The sequence below is a fragment of the Danio rerio genome, chromosome 12 (assembly GCF_049306965.1).
Source record: "Danio rerio strain Tuebingen ecotype United States chromosome 12, GRCz12tu, whole genome shotgun sequence".
In the NCBI taxonomy this organism is placed as follows: Eukaryota; Metazoa; Chordata; class Actinopteri; order Cypriniformes; family Danionidae; genus Danio; species Danio rerio.
In genome coordinates, this window is record NC_133187.1 from 32,183,353 (window position 1) to 32,201,958 (window position 18,606).

The 18,606-nt window shown below is 34.1% G+C and overlaps 1 protein-coding gene across 2 annotated transcripts in view; it reads left to right on the forward strand.

Annotated features, from left to right (window-relative positions):
- Positions 1-18,606, forward strand: part of ccdc186 (si:ch211-225b10.4) — a 55,588-nt gene that overhangs the window by 12,160 nt on the left and 24,822 nt on the right. For both annotated transcript variants that reach the window (XR_012388060.1, XM_009306762.5), the window contains exons 4-12: positions 855-983; positions 4,538-4,750; positions 4,851-4,970; positions 6,118-6,222; positions 6,462-6,560; positions 7,093-7,179; positions 7,270-7,412; positions 13,738-13,993; positions 15,994-16,183. Coding sequence is in view for 1 of the 2 variants with exons in the window: in XM_009306762.5 (XP_009305037.2) it covers positions 855-983; positions 4,538-4,750; positions 4,851-4,970; positions 6,118-6,222; positions 6,462-6,560; positions 7,093-7,179; positions 7,270-7,412; positions 13,738-13,993; positions 15,994-16,183 (1,342 nt within the window). In the remaining variant the exon portion in view is untranslated. The remainder of the gene's footprint in view (positions 1-854; positions 984-4,537; positions 4,751-4,850; positions 4,971-6,117; positions 6,223-6,461; positions 6,561-7,092; positions 7,180-7,269; positions 7,413-13,737; positions 13,994-15,993; positions 16,184-18,606) is intronic.

Genomic DNA, 18,606 nt, shown 5'->3' on the forward strand with positions numbered 1-18,606 from the left:
TATGGTTTTTCCGGATAGTCCAACAGAATTCAAAAACAGAAATTTAATAATATAATGTAAGTTAACTATAGTTGTATTAATAAATCAGTCAACTTTTTCTTAATTAAAGTTACAAATGTTTTACGTTATTGTGTCCCAATACTTTACACTTTCCTGAAATGCCTCTAAAACACATGCAAATCATAGTTTCACTCTGTTATGGGTATACGTTGCGATGACTCCACAAATCTCGTGTATTTCTCAATTGTAGATCGACTATAACCCCAACTTAACATTTCATATCCTCCTATGTGACTTGCGGACATGCACATTGCAATATCAGTGCTGAAAGAAAATATTGTGCAGCCCTAATTTCATGTATTTCATAGTTAGGATTTAATATTTCATTGAAATCAAAGTCAAAACTGTTGTATTTAAAGGAGTTCATAACTAACTGTTCATAACTTCTATTAACAGAATTTCTTACACAAAAATAATTATTTCTTGCTTTTGATTTAATTCATTACAATAAGGTCAAATAAGTAAATTCTTTTGCAAAAAAAAAAAAATTCAGAGTTTGCTCTGAACATTTATAAGCAATACAGTCACAAAGTGCACAAATTGTTATTATGTCTGACTGTTAATGCAAACTTCTCATGTTAAAATCTTGATAATACTGCATATCATGAAATGCACATCAGCATTTTAGCACAAAAAGATGCTCTCAAATGCCAAGAATGGAACTTAAAATGTAGATATATTGAGCAATATTGGAGTTTTTGATCATCTGCTGGCTATCAGAGCTTTCTGTTGTCTTCAACATAAATATGTTTATGGTTTCTACAATCGACTGATCGCCTCTCTTGTTTAACCAGTTTGAAAGCCGGGTGGAGGAACTAACGAAAGAACTAAAAGACTCCAGAGACAAACTGGTTCACCAGGATCAGGCTGCTAAAAATGCCATCCAGCAGATGCAGAGGGAGATGGCCTATAGACTCGAACAGGTGAGAGGTCATCGGCATAGAGACAGTCCAAACATAGATCTGCTTGCACAATAGCGCTGGCTTAATTATGTCTAGTTTTCAGCCAGTGCCCTTTCAGCATCTTTAAAATGAATTTACGTCAATCTTCCAGGCTTGGTTAAATGAAAAGGAGGTCATGTTTTGTATTCTGCTTTCATATATATGATTTCAGGTGCTGGTTTCCAATTATCTCTGTTCTTTTTTTTTTTTTAACTCATTACAATTAGTAAATGTAGAGTGTATACAGTATACTCTACATATATACAGTAGTATTTTCACCAAAAAAAAAAAGCTTTAAAGTTGGTTATTTCAAAAAATTTTTTCTGTAGCATGTCAGTTTGAAATATCAGTTTATGTTTCCAAACATTATTTTCTCTTAGAGGCTTCAAAAAACCTACCTTCAAAGCTACAGTACTGTTCAAAGTTTTAGTCACTTGTGTAAAAAATTAGATGCTTTCGAAAGTTATACATAGATACATTTTGTTTATCAATTAAAGTTGAAGTCAGAATTATTATCCCCCCTTTGAATTTTTCTTTTTAAATATTTTCCAAATTATGTTTTACAGAGCAAATAAATTTTCACAGTATGTCTAATCATACTTGTTCTTCTGAAAAAAGTCTTGTTTGTTTTATTTTTGCTAGAATAAAAACTGTTTTTATTTTTTTAAAGCCATTTTAAGGTCTAAATGATTAGCCACTTTAAGCAATTTTTAAGCGATAGTCTACAAAACAAACCATCACTAAACAATAACTTGCCTAATTACCCTAACCTGCCTAGTTCCCCTAATTAACCCAGTTAAGCATTTAAATGTCACTTTAAGCTGTATAGAAGTGTCTTGAAAAATATCTAGTAAAATATTATTTACTGTCATCATGGCAAAGAGAAAAGAAACCAGTTATTGGAAATGAGTTCTAATAACTTTAACTACTATATTTAGAAATGTGTTAAAAAATCTTTCTGTTAAACGTAAATTGGGGGAAAAATAAATGGGGCTAATAATTCAGAGAGGCTGATAATTCTGACTTCAACTGTAACTTATCTATTTTAACTAAATAAAATCAACATTTGGTATGACAACACTTTGCATTTAAACACTTGGTACACTTTCCAATAGTTTAGTTATTCAGGTAGCTTTGCAGGTGTTTTTTTTTTTTTTTTTTTAAAGCATCTTAAAGATGTTGTCAGTTTTTCTGGATTTAGATTGTCTCAGTTTGTTCTGTTTCTTCATGTCATACCAGACACACTGGACGATGATCTGATCAGATCTCTGTGTGGAGCACTGGCTGTTGTCAGACTCCTTGTGTATACAATAATCTCACTGTATTATTACAATTAATGACAAAAATTATGCTTGGAATTGTAAATTAATATTTCAAGCTGACATGCTCAAGAAAAATATTTAAAAAATAACCAAATTTAAACCATTAAATCCATCAAATTTATTTATTTTTTTTGGTGGAAATACTAGTGGCCTATGACTTTTGCACTGTACTGTATGTTCATTTAATGAGGATTGACGTCACACAAACTTGCAGGAATATAGTGAGAGAGTTGTGTTTGCTTTGGAAAGACTTGCTCAAACAGCCCTTCATGCTCCTGTAAACTCCTCAGTCAAGTGTGAGGGCCACTTTTTCACTATTTTACTGCACATCAGGGGCCACAACTGCTAACAGATTGTGTCAGCTTAGTGCCCACATTGAGAGAGGAAAAAAAAGACTGCCATTAGGATTTACCAAAGAAATTTTACCCTTTACAAATATGTTATTGTTGCTGTTCAATTTATTCCATGTGCATTTAAGGAGTTTCCCTTTCAGAAGATACGTTTATTGGAGGAGAGTATTAAAATGAATAGTGCAGAATAGGTTTGCAGTTGGTAGTTTTATTATTGGTATGTACACCATTGTTTAACAACTAAAAAAGCCTGCAATTGTGCTTGTTAGAGGACTACACCAATCAGATTATCAACTCTGCTTATTTAAACTGGTTTTGGTAGATTGTGTTGGTAATTATGAAAATGAGCTGCTTCCTCTGTGTAATGTACTTTTTTATGAGCTTTCGGTATCATGCTAATTTTTCATGTTACTTGGGGGAAAAAAATTGAGCAAATCTGTTACCTTAATAATAGCGATAAGTTGATTTACTTTTTAAAAAGTGCGCCAACTTGTAACTTGGACCTGTTAGGTTGACTTTTTTTATAATTATGCTCATAGTTCATTAACTTAATAAAGGCAATAGCTTTACTACATTTCTTTAAGTAAAATCACATTTTACAGTGTATCTAAGCTGGTTAATATATTGGCATGGGTTCAAATTCTACATGATTCATAAAATAACATTCTGCCCAAAATCACATACTGCCTAGCATTTTTATAATGCTGTATATCATGAAATAAACTTAATATCAGCAAATATAATAAGCAAATTAATATAAGCAAATATCACAAAAATTTAAGTCTGTCATATCATGCCCACAACAGAACTAGACACATTATGTAAAGTCAGCAATATTGCATTTGCTGTTTTTTTTTATTATCTGCTGACTATCAGAGCTACCGCTGTTGTCGTCATTATGAACATGAATTTCAGTTCCCCTAAATAAAAAAAAAAATATTCTGTTATTTGGAATTGAAGAAGAGTTAAAGTATAAAACAAACATGAATTAGAATTTATTCGATATAAATGACATTTATTGTGAACATCAAATATACGTTCAAACATTCTTTGATAACATTATACAAATCTCCCTGAAATAGGCCTGTATGGATGACATTCACACCAATTTGTCATTGTCATGTGACTTCTAGCATCAGATACTTTGCTTTACTACCATTTACAAATCCTCTCCTATTGTTTAATGGGATTTTAAAGTGTACAGTGGACTTCAGAATCTCTCCAAAAGTGTCATCCAACTATATTGAGCCTACTGTTTCATGAATATTATGAATTTAGATATGATACTCTTCTACCTCTACTTTTCACCTATTAGATGTATGGAATCAGGCATATTTGGACATTAAGATTAAGATGCACTGCTAGTGTTTTTCAGCCAACAATCACCTTGTATTTTAGTAAAAGGTTTATGTGACTGTTTTTAATTTCGTAAGGTTTTACAGCATTGATGTTATAATATATATCAGTTTCATAGATTTATGCATTTATTTAGCTATTTAAGCATAAAACGAGATGAAAGACCGTTTAAACGCAAGCATCATCAATAGCAGCAGGTTAGCGCAGAGACCTCATTGAAAATTCTGGGGTAAAATAAATTTCCATACTTTAAAGACATGGTGTAGAAAAATGGATTTTAATGCAACCAATTTAATGCAGTGCTTCTTGTCCGGTCTGATACCCACTTTATATCATACAGTATATCAATCAGACGGTGAAGATCATTGATTTTTAAAGAAATCACTTAAACGTCGCTATTTTGTAATAGCAAGACAGTTCACCTGAAGTGCTTGGGCTGCCTGGCTTGCTGAAAATGAAAAGTTTGTGTGCATATACCACATTGTTTACAAATGTATTTTCATTCCAGGCCAATAAAAAATGTGAGGAGGCTCGTCAGGAGAAGGAAACGATGGTCATGAAGTACGTTCGAGGTGAAAAGGAAGCGCTAGATCTGCGGAGGGAGAAGGAACAGCTGGAGAAAAAGCTACGGGAAGCCACAGCAGAAGTAGACAAACAGGCCCGGCGGGGAAACACGCTGGCCCAGGAGAAAGGACGCCTGCAGCAGCTCTATGACGCCAAGGTCAGACATTCACAAACAGTTTACCTTAATGCTTTTTGAAATGCATTGATTGTGTGTGTGCGTTCTCAGAACTGTTTGTCTTTGATTTACTTTTCTGTAGGAGAATGAGGTGACGAGACTTATGCGCGAGCTGGAGAAAGTCAAGGAGGAAATTAATTCTCACGTCATCAAAGTAAAGTGGGCTCAGAACAAACTAAAGAGTGAAACGGACTCTCACAAGGTAAACCTGAGTGAATGCTAGTTCACAGCAAAGGCGATAGATAGTTTCTATGAGAATTGGAAAGTCCAATTTGCAGATACTGATATAGAGGAAGTCTATTAATGGTTTCAGAATTATTTCTCCAGATGATGAATGATGAAAAACACTAGCAGCTAGCCAGAATCACTCCAAGCATACGAGGCCTTGAACATATAAAGCAAAGGCAAACATTTGCTTATAATAGAAAGAATGTTATCAACTGTTAGTATGGCCACTGGTACAGTTAACATTATATATATATATATATATATATATATATATATATATATATATAGATATATATATATAGATATATATATAGATATATATATATAATTTTTTTTTAATGGACATTTATCAATAGACTCTTTCACAATAATGTACTTTATTGCAAGTCATTCTAATTGAAGTGATAGATTTTTATTATTTTGGTATTTGTGTATTTTGTGTAGTAGTTTTTTTTTAGTACATTTTTAATTTAAGTTTTAGCCATTTTGCCTTGTTTTTGTCTATCTATATTGTGTTAATTTGTTTACATTATTGAGTATTATTGAGAACTTTATTTATTTAAAGTTTTTTTAAGGCTTAGGCTTTTCATCTAGTATTTATTTTATTTTTTTCAGCTTTTTTTCCCAGTTACTGAAAGTGGCATTTGCAATATTGTTTGAATAAATGGATTATGTAATAAATTCACTTAAGATGAGCAAAATGTTTATTTATTATCATCAAAAAGTATTAAATAATCTTTCTTAATGTTTGGCTATAAAAATGCAATTTTCATTGCTAGTTCAAGTTAGCACAGGTCTATTAAATTTAAGCACAGGACGTTTGACTGAAAAATATATCAGTGAAAATTAACTCTAAAAATAGATGGATAGACAGACAGACAGACAGATAGACAGATAGACAGACAGACAGACAGATAGACAGATAGACAGATAGATAGATAGATAGATAGATAGATAGATAGATAGATAGATAGATAGATAGATAGATAGATAGATAGATAGATAGATAGATAGATAGATAGATAGATAGATAGAACCTCAATGTTAATCAACAATTATTAGTTAACAATATCAACACAGTATTGTAGATGTCATTTAACTGAGATGTCCATTTATAACAGGAAACAAAAGACAGATTAAAAGAAACGACAGCCAAGCTGACTCAAGCAAAAGAAGAGACGGAGCAGATTCGCAAAAACTGCCAGGACATGATCCGCACTTATCAGGTATCATTTACAGCCCACTAGAGGGCATCATATACAAACGTTTACCTTGCCTTCATATGAAATGCTAAACCTATTATAAATCATCTATCATGAGCTGAAGATATGCTTTTCAGTTCATTAAAAAGGTTGCTACAGTGTTCTGCTGTAAACAATTATAGTGGTTTATCTTAATCTCAGGGGATATAAACTAATTTGCAGCTTCTATTTGCTTGTTAGAAACGTCTGTTTGTTTCCTGCAGGAATCTGAGGAGATTAAGTCAAATGAATTGGATGCAAAGCTGCGAGAGACCAAGGGAGAGCTGGAGAAACAAAAACAAGAGCAAACAGACCAGCTAGAGGTGCGCTTTCACTTCTTTTATGCTCAAATTCCTTTTAAAAAGTAAACATTTATAGAAGACAATTATGAAAAAAGCCCTGATGACGTACATTTCCTCATTCATATTCCAGTAATGGGTTTCTCTAGGGAACAGAAGTCCCATAAACTAAGTTTTACAGCTTTTGGGGGGGCAGATGTTTGTCCGCGTTACACCTCATATCTCTTCTTTTAGCCGTTCTGCCACTGCGCATCTGAGATATGCAGTTCGTCCCGTATGGCTCTTTGCCACCTGCTTTTAAATCTATTTATGAATAAATGAGCCTCCATTCACCGAGCGTCATTAGTACCTGAGGCCCACAATGAGAGTGTGTACACCCTTATCAGCGAGTCGCTCCTGTGCAAGAAATGGTGTTATTAGCATTTGCATTCTCATTAGCATTATTAACATAGTGTTGCCTAGCAGGCGTCCTCTGCTGATTGCGATTACAATAAGGAATAATGGCGCTGTGATGTGCCAAATAGGGGTTGTCATGGTCATTTCGTTTGATTGGCAGATGCACAAAGCAAAGATTAAGGAGTTGGAGGATCTGAAGAGGACTTTTAAAGAAGGCATGGATGAACTGACCACCCTGCGGACCAAGGTGGAAACTCATTTCTGATGATTATGCTATGAAATGGTTCTGTGTAAGAGTACATTAGTCTGATGCTCTGGCACCTTCTTTGGCCCTCAGGTTAAGTGTCTGGAGGACGAACGGCCACGCTGGGAAGACGAGCTCTGCAAATACAGAGAGATCATTAACAGGCAGAAGGCTGAGATCCAGAACCAGAGGGAGAAACTCACTGCCATCACTAGACTAGAAGAGCAACACCAGAGGTCTGAACTCCCCACCATCTTATCTAATGTTTATTATACATTATTTTATTATTCAACTTGCAGACTACATTTCGTGTATGCCGTAATCAGATTTTTCCACTCAGATATGATGTTTGGGATTAATTATTTTCTATTTTTAGTGCTAATAACTACAATTTCTTTAGTTGTTTTCCCCCCTCGTTGGATAGCTATGATAGGGGAAGGTGTAAATGCCATTCGAAATGCATTTAATATGGATATTAATCTGATCGCTCAGACCATTTCATGAGGTGGTCTGGTCTAAATGCCTCTGGTTGTTAAAAACACATACAGGAATGTAAATTTTACCTTCCCCAAATGTAAAAAAATAATAATGTGAAAAGCTGTATGACAGATATAACTGAACTAATGCAAAATGCAATGTTAATTTAACATCTTAATATTAATTTAACATTTTATTATTAACTTAATGGTTAATGACCAGTTACAAATTAAATGCTATTTTAAAAAATAAAATGAAACATTGTGCATGTGTGATGCCTCTGTAAATGGAGAGGGAAAATAATAGCTAGAGGGTGTCTTTCAATTACAAAGGCATAGTGTTTCAGTTTGTTTTTGGGAGAGTAGGTTATTCACAAATTGATATAAACCCTTTACCATTTTGAATGATTTCTTGTACACATCTCTACAACAAAAATAGATATTTCATTTAGCCTATAATGACAGTTATTGTGGGGCCTGCATTGTGTGATGATGATGATTTACTGGAACACGAGTGAAGCATTTCACCTGTGTAGCCTGTATATGAAATAATTTGTATGTCAAGTAACATTCATTCATTTATTCAATTTCCTTTGGTTTAGTCTCTTTATTCATCAGAGGTCGCCACAGTGGAATGAACCGACAACTTATCCAACATATATTTTTACAAAGCGGATGCCCATCCAGCTGCAATCCAGTACTGGGAAACATCCATACACTCTCATTTACACCCTTACACTACGGCCAATTTAGTTAATTCAATTCACCTATACTGCATGTCTTTGGACTGAGGGGGTAACCAGAGCACCCAGAAGAAACTTACGTGAATGTGAAAAACATGCAAACAAACAGAAATGCCAAATGAACCAGCAGGGACTCAACCTGCGACCTTCTTGCTGTGAGGCGACAGTGCTAGCCACTGTGTCTCCCTTAATTTAACATCTTAATATTATTTGATTTTTCACATGAGAATCCGTACAAAATCCTTCAGATGTCATTTACAATAGAACAAAATGTGAATTCACTTTCTGACCTCATACATCTGCCCACCCCCCAAAATTGCAGTGTTTCTTCATTCACAGCTTTTTTTTGGGAGATTGCACAAATTCATTCAAACCCTTTTCCATTTGAATGATTTCTTGTGCTCATCGCTACAACAAAAATGATCATTTAGCCTATGATGACAGTTATTGCGAAGCCTGCGTTGTCTGATGATGATTTACTGGAACACGAGTGAAGCACAAAGCCTCCTGTGAAGGGCATCCGCTGCATAAAACATTTGCCGGATAAGTTGGCGGGTCATTCCACTGTGACGACCCCAGATCAGTAAAGGGACTAAGCCGAAAAGAAATGTTATTTATTCATTCATTCTTTAATAATCTAATACAAGTTCAATTTACAAATGATACTGGGTTTTGACTGTTATCAATATTACTGCATAATGTTTCAAAAATTAAAAATAAGCCCTTTTTTAGCATTTGTAAATCTAGGTTAATTTTAAATCATGCAAGATGTTTCTGTGTTACTAAATACACATTACTGAATATAGTTAATTCGTAATATATGTTTGGTTAGATAAAGAAACATCATTAATATTAAAGTAATGATATCAAAAATAATGAAAAAAAGAGAACGCTAATAAAAGAAAAGCTAATTCAGCATGAAATACCACTAGAAGTTTCTCTCTTTCCTCAGCCTCCTTTTTGTTCATGTTGCTATAAATTTACAGTCTACTCTATTGTTATCCAGTCAACATGACAGTCTTCATTCTCACTTGTATGTCTTGAATGGCGTCTGCATCTTAAACCCATAGACTGGTAATCTTGCCATGTTTCTGTTGAACATGGAGCGTCAGTACTGCAGCCTGACCTTGACTGATCTCCCAGCGGTTGGTGTCCCCTGCTGATGCAGAAACTGCAGGTGGATGTAATGCACTGTAGCAGGATCACAGGGTCCCCTGCAGCGCTGACAGAATAATTCATCCCTCACCGGGGCTGCTCTGATTCGCTTCTTCTGGGCCCGTCAGTCAACTGCATTAGCTCAGTCTTGTTTTTAGAGTGTTTTTAAAACTCTTGAATTATTTGTATTCCCAAGATTGACTTTGCAGTGTTTCTGCTACGCATTCAGCTGCCACATCAAATCCATAGACTGTAAAAGATAATGACGTAGTATCCGTGACGTCACCCATAGGTTTCTGAAGAGCACAAAGAAATCTAAAGTACGCGTGGCCAACCGTTGACATTTTTTCCGTGCATCATCGCACCGACCGGGGATTATCAAACAAGGCAAAAGAGGCGGAGTGTCAGTGGAGCTACAGAAGCTTGCTAGCATTTTGCTTAGGCAGGCTTTTCTTTGAAAGAAATGCTTAACTTTTTATGACATGCGACTCATTTGTGTTCTGACCACTTGTGCTTGGTTGTGTACTCTATCAATAAAGTGTTTAGTCTTTTAAAAACACTGTTGTAATACATTGAGCCACTAAGCATTGTTCTTTTGATGTTTTTATAGGAGTAAAACATAAAATTACTTCCAAATAATTTTTATTATTTTTTAATAATAAAATTATTATTATTTTTTTTTATTATTAAAAAAACATTAACACATATTAACACATATTATTAACATATATAGTCTGCAGCTAATCAATCTGTCAGATTTTAGGGTGCATTCAAGTTCCAAAGAAATTATAATTGATAAATTATCCTAAATAAAACAAACACATTTTTAGATGTGGTATATAAGAATTTCACTCACCTGGAAAATGGAGATGACATGCCATATTATTTAATTATTGTAGAAAATAATTCCAAAAGGCATTTGACTGTGTAAAGCCACATAAAACAAAAGAAAATTACGATGTATATGGCGAGTTCAGAGGCTCATCAGCCAGAATGAGCTGAGGTCACAAGACAGCGGGCAGTGAGACTTGAGCCTGATTTATACTTCTGCGTCAAGTGATCGGCGTGACCCACGATGCATCCAAAGTGCGTAGCCGTGCATTTATACTTCTGCGTGCTGTGTGTTCCTCTGCAACAACACTTTCGAAACGCTAGCTGGCAGTGGGTGTTTATCTTTCTCGGTGTCAAATTTCTTCGTTGATGTTTCTTTGTTAAGTGGCTCAAACTCGCTTATTTTGAGGCGGGAATCGGCAGGTAAACACAAAACAGCACCTAGAGCTCCTTCACGGGACTCAACACTTGTAAACAATTGCTTCATTGGGCTCGCGGCTCTCGATCCCACCCACCCTCTTCAGCGCTACCAAGCCAACCAATCACAGAGCTTGTGCTACACATCGTTGCGACATGTAAATAGTAGGTATTTTGAGCTTTACTATGGTCAATCTAGGAAGAGTCACTCTCAAAAATATAAAAGGTTATACATTTATGAAGGAATGAGAAAAAAAATATTACTGTGTTCAATATATGTTTTTCATATACAAACACAGGAAAACATTAGTGCATTAACCTAGAAAAAATATGCCTTAAAAGCCAAGTGTCCCATGAGTTTATATTTCAAATTTGATGAAGATGCAAAATGAAATGCCTGTAAAATGTTTTCTGAGACTATATCGGTGTCCCTTTTGTCACCGTCAGAGGCAATTTCTCAAAAATGACCATTCCAAACTAAAACAGTAACAGTTGCTGGATAATTTGGTGGACATTTACAGTTCATGTATCTTTGGAAAGAAGACACTTTGGGCATTATTATCCATCATCTAGATTTTATAATGCTGAAAATAAAAATAAAAAAGTTATAGAATAACAATAAATGCACCGCACTAAACATTTTATTATTTTATAAATGTATGAAATTAGTCCTGGAGCAATACAAAAAAAGTATTAGGTCAAAAGCAACGTTTATGAGTATATGTTTTGAATTTGATAGCAATATCATGCAAATCAAATTTCTAGAATTATTGTTCTGAGACCATCATGTCTTGTGATTTTTCTCCCCACACATACAGTAAACTGAAGGTTTCTAACAACTATTTCAGTCTTTTCACATACCGCTTCTTTTTAAATTGTAAAATAATAGACAGAAACGTATAGTATGAGGAATTTATGTAAGGACAAGTAGTACCTTGTGTGATATAAGTAGGCCCACCCGGAATCTGCACGCGCAGAATTCCGCAGATTTTTAGCCCATCATTAATTCTGTTCATTTACTTGATTAAATGTGTGTAAATCTATATTTATTCAGTTTTTAAATTAATTTCAGTAATATTATTGACTAATGTAAAAATGTTCATCTGATTTATGTACAATGCAGTTTGTGCAGTATCATTTTCTGTCTTTTACTAGATAAATTATATGACAAACTTGCTTTATTTACCAACTACAGTGAATCTAATTGGATTTGGATTTTAAACATTAAATAAAAGTTAAAAAGATATTATTTTTTATTTTGTATATTAAGGTTTTAGTTATGATACTCCCAAAATAATTCCGCTGAAATCCGCAGACTTTTACCAAAATTCTCAGCAGAAATTGCAAAAAACGTCTGCAGATACCATCTGGCCCTAGATATAAGTCCAGTGCATATTATGCAGCAAAAAAAGTCTTCAGTTTCATTTACTAAAAAGGGTGAGTAAATGATGGCAGAATTTCATTTTTGGCTGAACTATCCTTTTAAGAGTGTGTATTGTTTACCTTTTAGTAAAAAGTTTGTCTTATTGGGCTTGAATGAAGTCTTATGTTTTCTATGAGAGTTATACTAATCTAAAATGCACTATTTCTCAAACTTTAATCTCATCTATGGCATTTTGCTCATTTTTTTAAGTGAACTTTTGAATGTTTGGTGACGAGATTAACTGTCTTGCATTGAATGTGATGCAACATCTGTGAAGTTGCTGTAGACCAGGGGTCTCAAACTCAATTTACCTGGGGGCCGCAGGAGGCAAAGTCTGGGTGAGGCTGGGTCGCATAAGGGATTTCACAAAAAAAAGTCCTCAAATGTCATTATTAACAGTTTTAATTATTTCTTCTGAACATGAAGTGTCCTGAACATTAATAGAACATTGAGTGAAGATTATGAACAGTTCTTCTGAACATGGCATCTTTTGCCTACTTCTTGCTGCCAGAGACTTGACAGCGCTTCTTCTCACAAATCTGAACCACATTTGGCTTTAGAGCGGGAGCAGTTGAGACCCTCAGTATGGCTTGAAGATGATCATCATTAAGTCTAGACCTGTACTTTGACTTATTGAAGTCCTAGGGAAAAAAGTGGGGGAACTCACTCAAAACTTCCATTCCCTCACCTAAAAAAAGGCGTATAAATGTATAAATAAAACACCCCCCACCCCACTCCAGTCACATCAGTCTGTACCAGTCTGTATCTACCTATAATATCAATATATATAAGATGCAGGGCAGGCACGTGCACACATAGGGCTCAACCTGTGCAGAGCACATGCCCTTTTTAGTCTTGCATAGAAAGTGCCCTTCCAAAATGATCAAAAGTGCCCCCGCGACGCGACACACCCTCGGTCCCGCCCTTCAGTAGGCACGCGATAACACCGCTCTTGAGTACTGCGCGACAACACAGCTGATCAGAACGCGCGCGACAACGCGCATTGAGTGACAAGCGCGCTGTGTACGGATAGAATCAGCGGAGCGGGGAGCGCTCTCTCTCCCTGCTCTGCTAATTCTGTCAGAGTACAGCGGTCGGCGCGGGCCACAAAATATTGCACTGAGGGCCGCAAATGGCCCGCGGGCTGCGAGTTTGAGACCCCTGCTGTAGACACTTGTCTTGAAACTCTTGAAGTATACACTAGTGTATATCTGAGGAACACCTGCCCTCTTTGTGGCACAATTTGGTTCATAATAGAGCCAGTCTATTATTATTTAATCCAGCAAAATGAAAGATTATATTTTCAGCCTGTGTGTTGGGAGGTGCAACCAGGTGAAAGGGACATGATAAGTTAAAAAAAATAACCTAGAAGAAACACTGCCTTGCCTTTAGTGTGTTATTTTAGGATCTTCAGTCAAACAGTTTCATGGTGTGGTTTGGTCCAGTGGGAATGCTGGCACACTAACCAAACCACACGTGTTGGTCCTCGTGTCTGATGTGTACTTGTCCTTTTCAGGGATGAGCAGGAGATTGCATCCTTGCAGGAGGAGGTGGAGAATCTGAACTCTCAGATCACTGACCTGCAGCGGGACATTGAAGGCAGCAGGACGAGAGAGGCAGAGCTTCTGGGCTTTACTGAGAAGCTGAGCAGTAAAAATGCTCAGCTCCAGTCTGAGAGCAACAGCTTACAGGCTCAGCTGGACAGACTGAACAGCAGCTCCAGAGAGCTACACAACAAACTAGAGGACACTGAGAGATGCCTCTCTGACATGGTAAGATGACTACATGTGTTAAACAGCACTAGCAATGATTTGTTGGTTGCTTAAAGCATCTTTACACAGCAAAGGCAGCACAAAAACCAAACCTGAAGCTGCATAAATGTTCAGAAATTTACACAAACTGTTTCATCTGTTTAATGGCATCTTTACACTGAATTCTGAACGGACACATAACCTGTTTTAGTTTTTTTTTTTTTCTTTCTGTTGAACATAAAAGAAGATATTTAGAAAAATGCTGAAAACATGAAACTAATGACTTTCATAGTATTTGTTTTTCCTACTATGGAAGTCAATGGTTACAGGTTTTGACTTTCTTCACAATTTTTTTCTTTTTCATGTGCAACAGAAGCAAAAAAATATAATTAAGATTTGAAACCACTTGATTAATAGAGAGTAAATATTCATAACATTTTACTAAAATTTTACTAAATTCAGTAAAACACTGAATTGTTTATTGTCACCTTAAAATCGGCTGTGTAAAGATGACTTGGATGGCCGTACCATGCCAAATAACAAGCTACTTGCTATTAAAAGTACTTTAACCCTCAAAGTAGTTGGAAGATGAAAGCTGTTTACAGGTGCAGATAATCTATATTGCAGTAATATAAAGCTTTTAATAAAATAAATAAAATAAAAACTGTATTTATTTAGTTTGCAAACAATGAATAACTTTGTTAGGAGAACAATTTTAAATCAATTAAAACTTAATGTAGTTATTATAATGTTTTTTTTTTACCATAGGAAAAGTGCTGGGATTTATATTTCAAAATGACTTGCAGATAACATGAGGCATCAACAATTGCAAACAAATTTGGATTTGTGTCAAATGAGAGAGATCATAGTAAATGTCACTAAAATTTCTTTGTTTTATACTTTTATTTTTATGCCTTTCTCTCTGAATACTCTTAAAGAGATAGTTAAACTAAAATTTTAATTCTACCTTTATGATTTTTTTTTTTTTTTTTTTTTTACAAACAAAGATATTTAGAAAAATGCCAAAAGCCTGTAACCATTGACTCCCATTGTATTTGTTTTTTTCTACTTTGGAAGTCAGTGATTACAGGTTTTCAACTTTTATTTGGAACAATTTGAGGGAGAGTAAATAATGAGTAAAATTTTGGGTGAACTATCTCTTTAAATGTGAAAGATTTGTTATAGACTGAGGGGAAACTAAAATAAATGTTTATTATATTTATGAGGTTTGTAAATTAAAATGTTATAAACGTTATTTTTATTAGGGTTAGCTTAGCCCAGCGGTGCCCAAACTTGGTTCTGGAGGGCCGGTGTCCTGCATATTTAGTCCCAACCCCAACTAAACACACCTGAACCAGCTAATCAAGCTCTTTCTAACTATACTAGAAACATCCAGGCAATTGTGTTGAAGCAAGTTTGAGCTATACTATGCAGGACAGTGGCCCTCCAAGACTGAGTTTGGGCACCGCTGCTCTAGCCTATTCTAAATTAAATAGATGAAAGTGTAAATTGTGATTTTATACAGAAAGTCTTGTCCATGTGACTTTTTTGTCTATAAAATGCAGATTTGAATGGATGTGACATACTCTATATTGTCCAGAAAATATAGTGATGTGAAAACAACTTTTTGTAATGGAAGCAAAAACATTTGTAAACCACAATTTTGAATTATTTGTTAGCGTCACAAAATGTGCTGTAAAATGCTGCACCAGAACAGCAGAATGAACCGCTTCAATAAAATAAATCAGATTTCTAAAAAGTGTACTGAAGCAGAAACTCATTACGTTAGCCGTGCTGCTTTTTGTTGGAATAGTGTGATTGTCTGTTAATAGTAAACTAGAACTAATGTCATAATAGCTGCAATGTTGTCAGATTACCTTGATACTAGACATCATGGTATCCAAGTGTATTGTTGACCAGTTTAAATACAACAAGTCCTTAGAATAACATGCATACAAAGCTATCGTTGGCATATTATAGATGTCATTTGTAAGGATTCTATGATTTGTGTGTGTTTCCAGACGGACAGATTGAAGACAGAGGAACAACAGAGGCAGGAGGAAGTTCTGGCGTTGCAAACAGAGAGAACATCGCTTCAAACAGAAACATCACAACTAAAGACTCGAGTGGAGGAATTACGAGACGAACTGGTCACACAGAAGAGAAAACAGGCAGTCAACATCAAAGACCTCACCAAGCAACTCCTGCAGGGTTAGTGCTTTCCCAAGCCGCTCAAATATTTCATGACCTCCAGAACTGGGCTTTTTTAGACTAGAGTCACAAGGGAGTGCTTGGGAGTCCATGGACATGCAAAATATGCATGAAAAATAAAAGTATGATATGATAAAATAATATGATTTAAAAAAACTACAACAAATAAACAATAAAATAAAAAATTACGATAAATAAACAGTTAAGATAACTGAATAAACATATAAGCATAAAAGAAAGGATTATCTAAAATTATAGTTATTAAAAACAAAATAATAAAAAAGATACATTTAAATAAATGTATCAGGAAGAAAACAAATTTATCCAAACATTTATAGAATAAACATACGTTAAAATGCATAAAAAAACAAAAAAACAAATACAGATTTTTACCTAGAGTATAATGTCTAGAAAATATGATGGGCTTTCTTGTTAGAATTGCATTGCTTTGTTTTATTTATTTACTTATTTTAATTGCATTGATTTATTTTGTTTTATCAGTGTTTCATTTTATTTATTGGTTTATTTTATTGTTGAATTTTAATTTAATTATAAAATTAATTTAGTTATTATTGATTTACTTTTAATTTTAGTTATAATTTTTTATTGTATTTATTAAGTTTTATTAGTATTATGTTTTATTTTTTTATTGTTGATTTTGTATTTATTTATTATTAATAAATAATTTTATTAATAATATTATTAAATATAAATAATTATATTATTTAATTTAGTTAATTATTGATTTACTTTAAGTTGTAATGTTTCTTTTATTGGTTTATTTTAATGTTGATTTTTAATTTATTTATAATATAATTAGTTAATTATTGATTTTAAATTTTATTCATTTTTATTGATTTATTTTGTTTTATTGGTGTGTTCTTTTATTTCTTAGTTTATTTTATTGATTTTGATTTCTTAATTTTTGTTAAGTGTTTTGATTTATTTAGTTTTATTGTTGTTTTCTTTTATTATTTGGTCTATTGTATTGTTGATTTTTTAATTATTTATAATATTATTTATCTAATTATTGATTTACTTTTAATTATGTATTTTTAATTGTATTGATCTTGTTTTATTAGTTTTTTCTTCTATTTATTGGTTTATTTTATTGTTGATTTTGTATTTATTTCATTTACAATATTAATTTATCTAATTATTGATTTACTTTTAGTGGCCAGAAATAGCAAGAAATGTAAAACAACTAAATTAAAAATATGTTAAATTATTTAAATGTCAGGAAAATATTAATTCTTGGTCTGTTGCGTAATTTTGTGCATGTTTTTTGAGGATGAGAACATGTCACACAACAGGTCCACGTTGGCACTTACATTATTTGGCTCGCTTCTACCAAGTCACTTTTGCCAAAATACCATAGTGTGTACGCATGGCCTTTGACGTCAGTATAGGACACACTCTCACCCAATTTAAAAGCATATTTATTTTTCTATCCTAAATGTACACAAATGTAAGCTAAATTTCATTCAGCACTGGGTTTTTTCTATGCCGTCTGCTCTATGAGAACAACCTCACAACCTATTTTTAGGTTTCTATGTGACTGGACAGTTAAAAACCACTAAATCTAAGATTTTTTTTTCGTTCTTTTTTCTAAATAATTGCTAAGTAAAAAAAAAAAAATTAATAATAAAAAAGCTCATTTCATTCTTCTTTATTATGGTTTTTTCTTTTCTGTATGTGGACGTTTTAACTAGAATTCGATTTGTTATTTTAATAGGCTCTCAATGGGTTACTTCTCCACGCTCCCAGGAGCCCACAGGCACTGTTAGTAATTATCAAGCCATATTGACGCTCTCGGTGGGGCAGACTGACGTTCATTGCAGACAGATTGAGTTTATGTATCTGTGCCTGCATGTAGCCGCGGGAAAGGCTAGGTTAGGGCACAAGACTGTTTCGGAGCGTCTCTTCTGTTAGAGGAGAGACGAGGAAGGGAGGGCAAGGGAGAAGAACGTGCGCCATGGGACTCTCTTTAGTGTCGGAGGAGGCGTACAGTACGTGAAGGTATTTTTAAATGAACCTATTTTTTACTCCATCCCTTTTGGGTCTCTGTGATCTTCATATATTTCTCAAGGTCCGTATGTTAAGGTGAACACTGTAGGCAAAAACAAGGCTTTTTCATGGCCGTCAATTTTTGAGATTTAATGCTTTTGGGCTTTTCATACAATCTTTTTTAAAGCCTAATCTAAAGTGAACATTTATAGATCTTAAGGGATAGTAAAAAGGAAAATGATCTCATCATTTACTCACCCTTTTTCTTGTTTCAAAACTTTATGAGTTCTGTTAAACACAAAAGACGATTTTTTTGAACACTTTTTTCAAATAATATTATATCATAAAGGTTTGTAACCACTTCTGGGTTTTTTGGCTGAACTCTTCTTTTATTTTGCGTTGTCGATTTTTGTGTC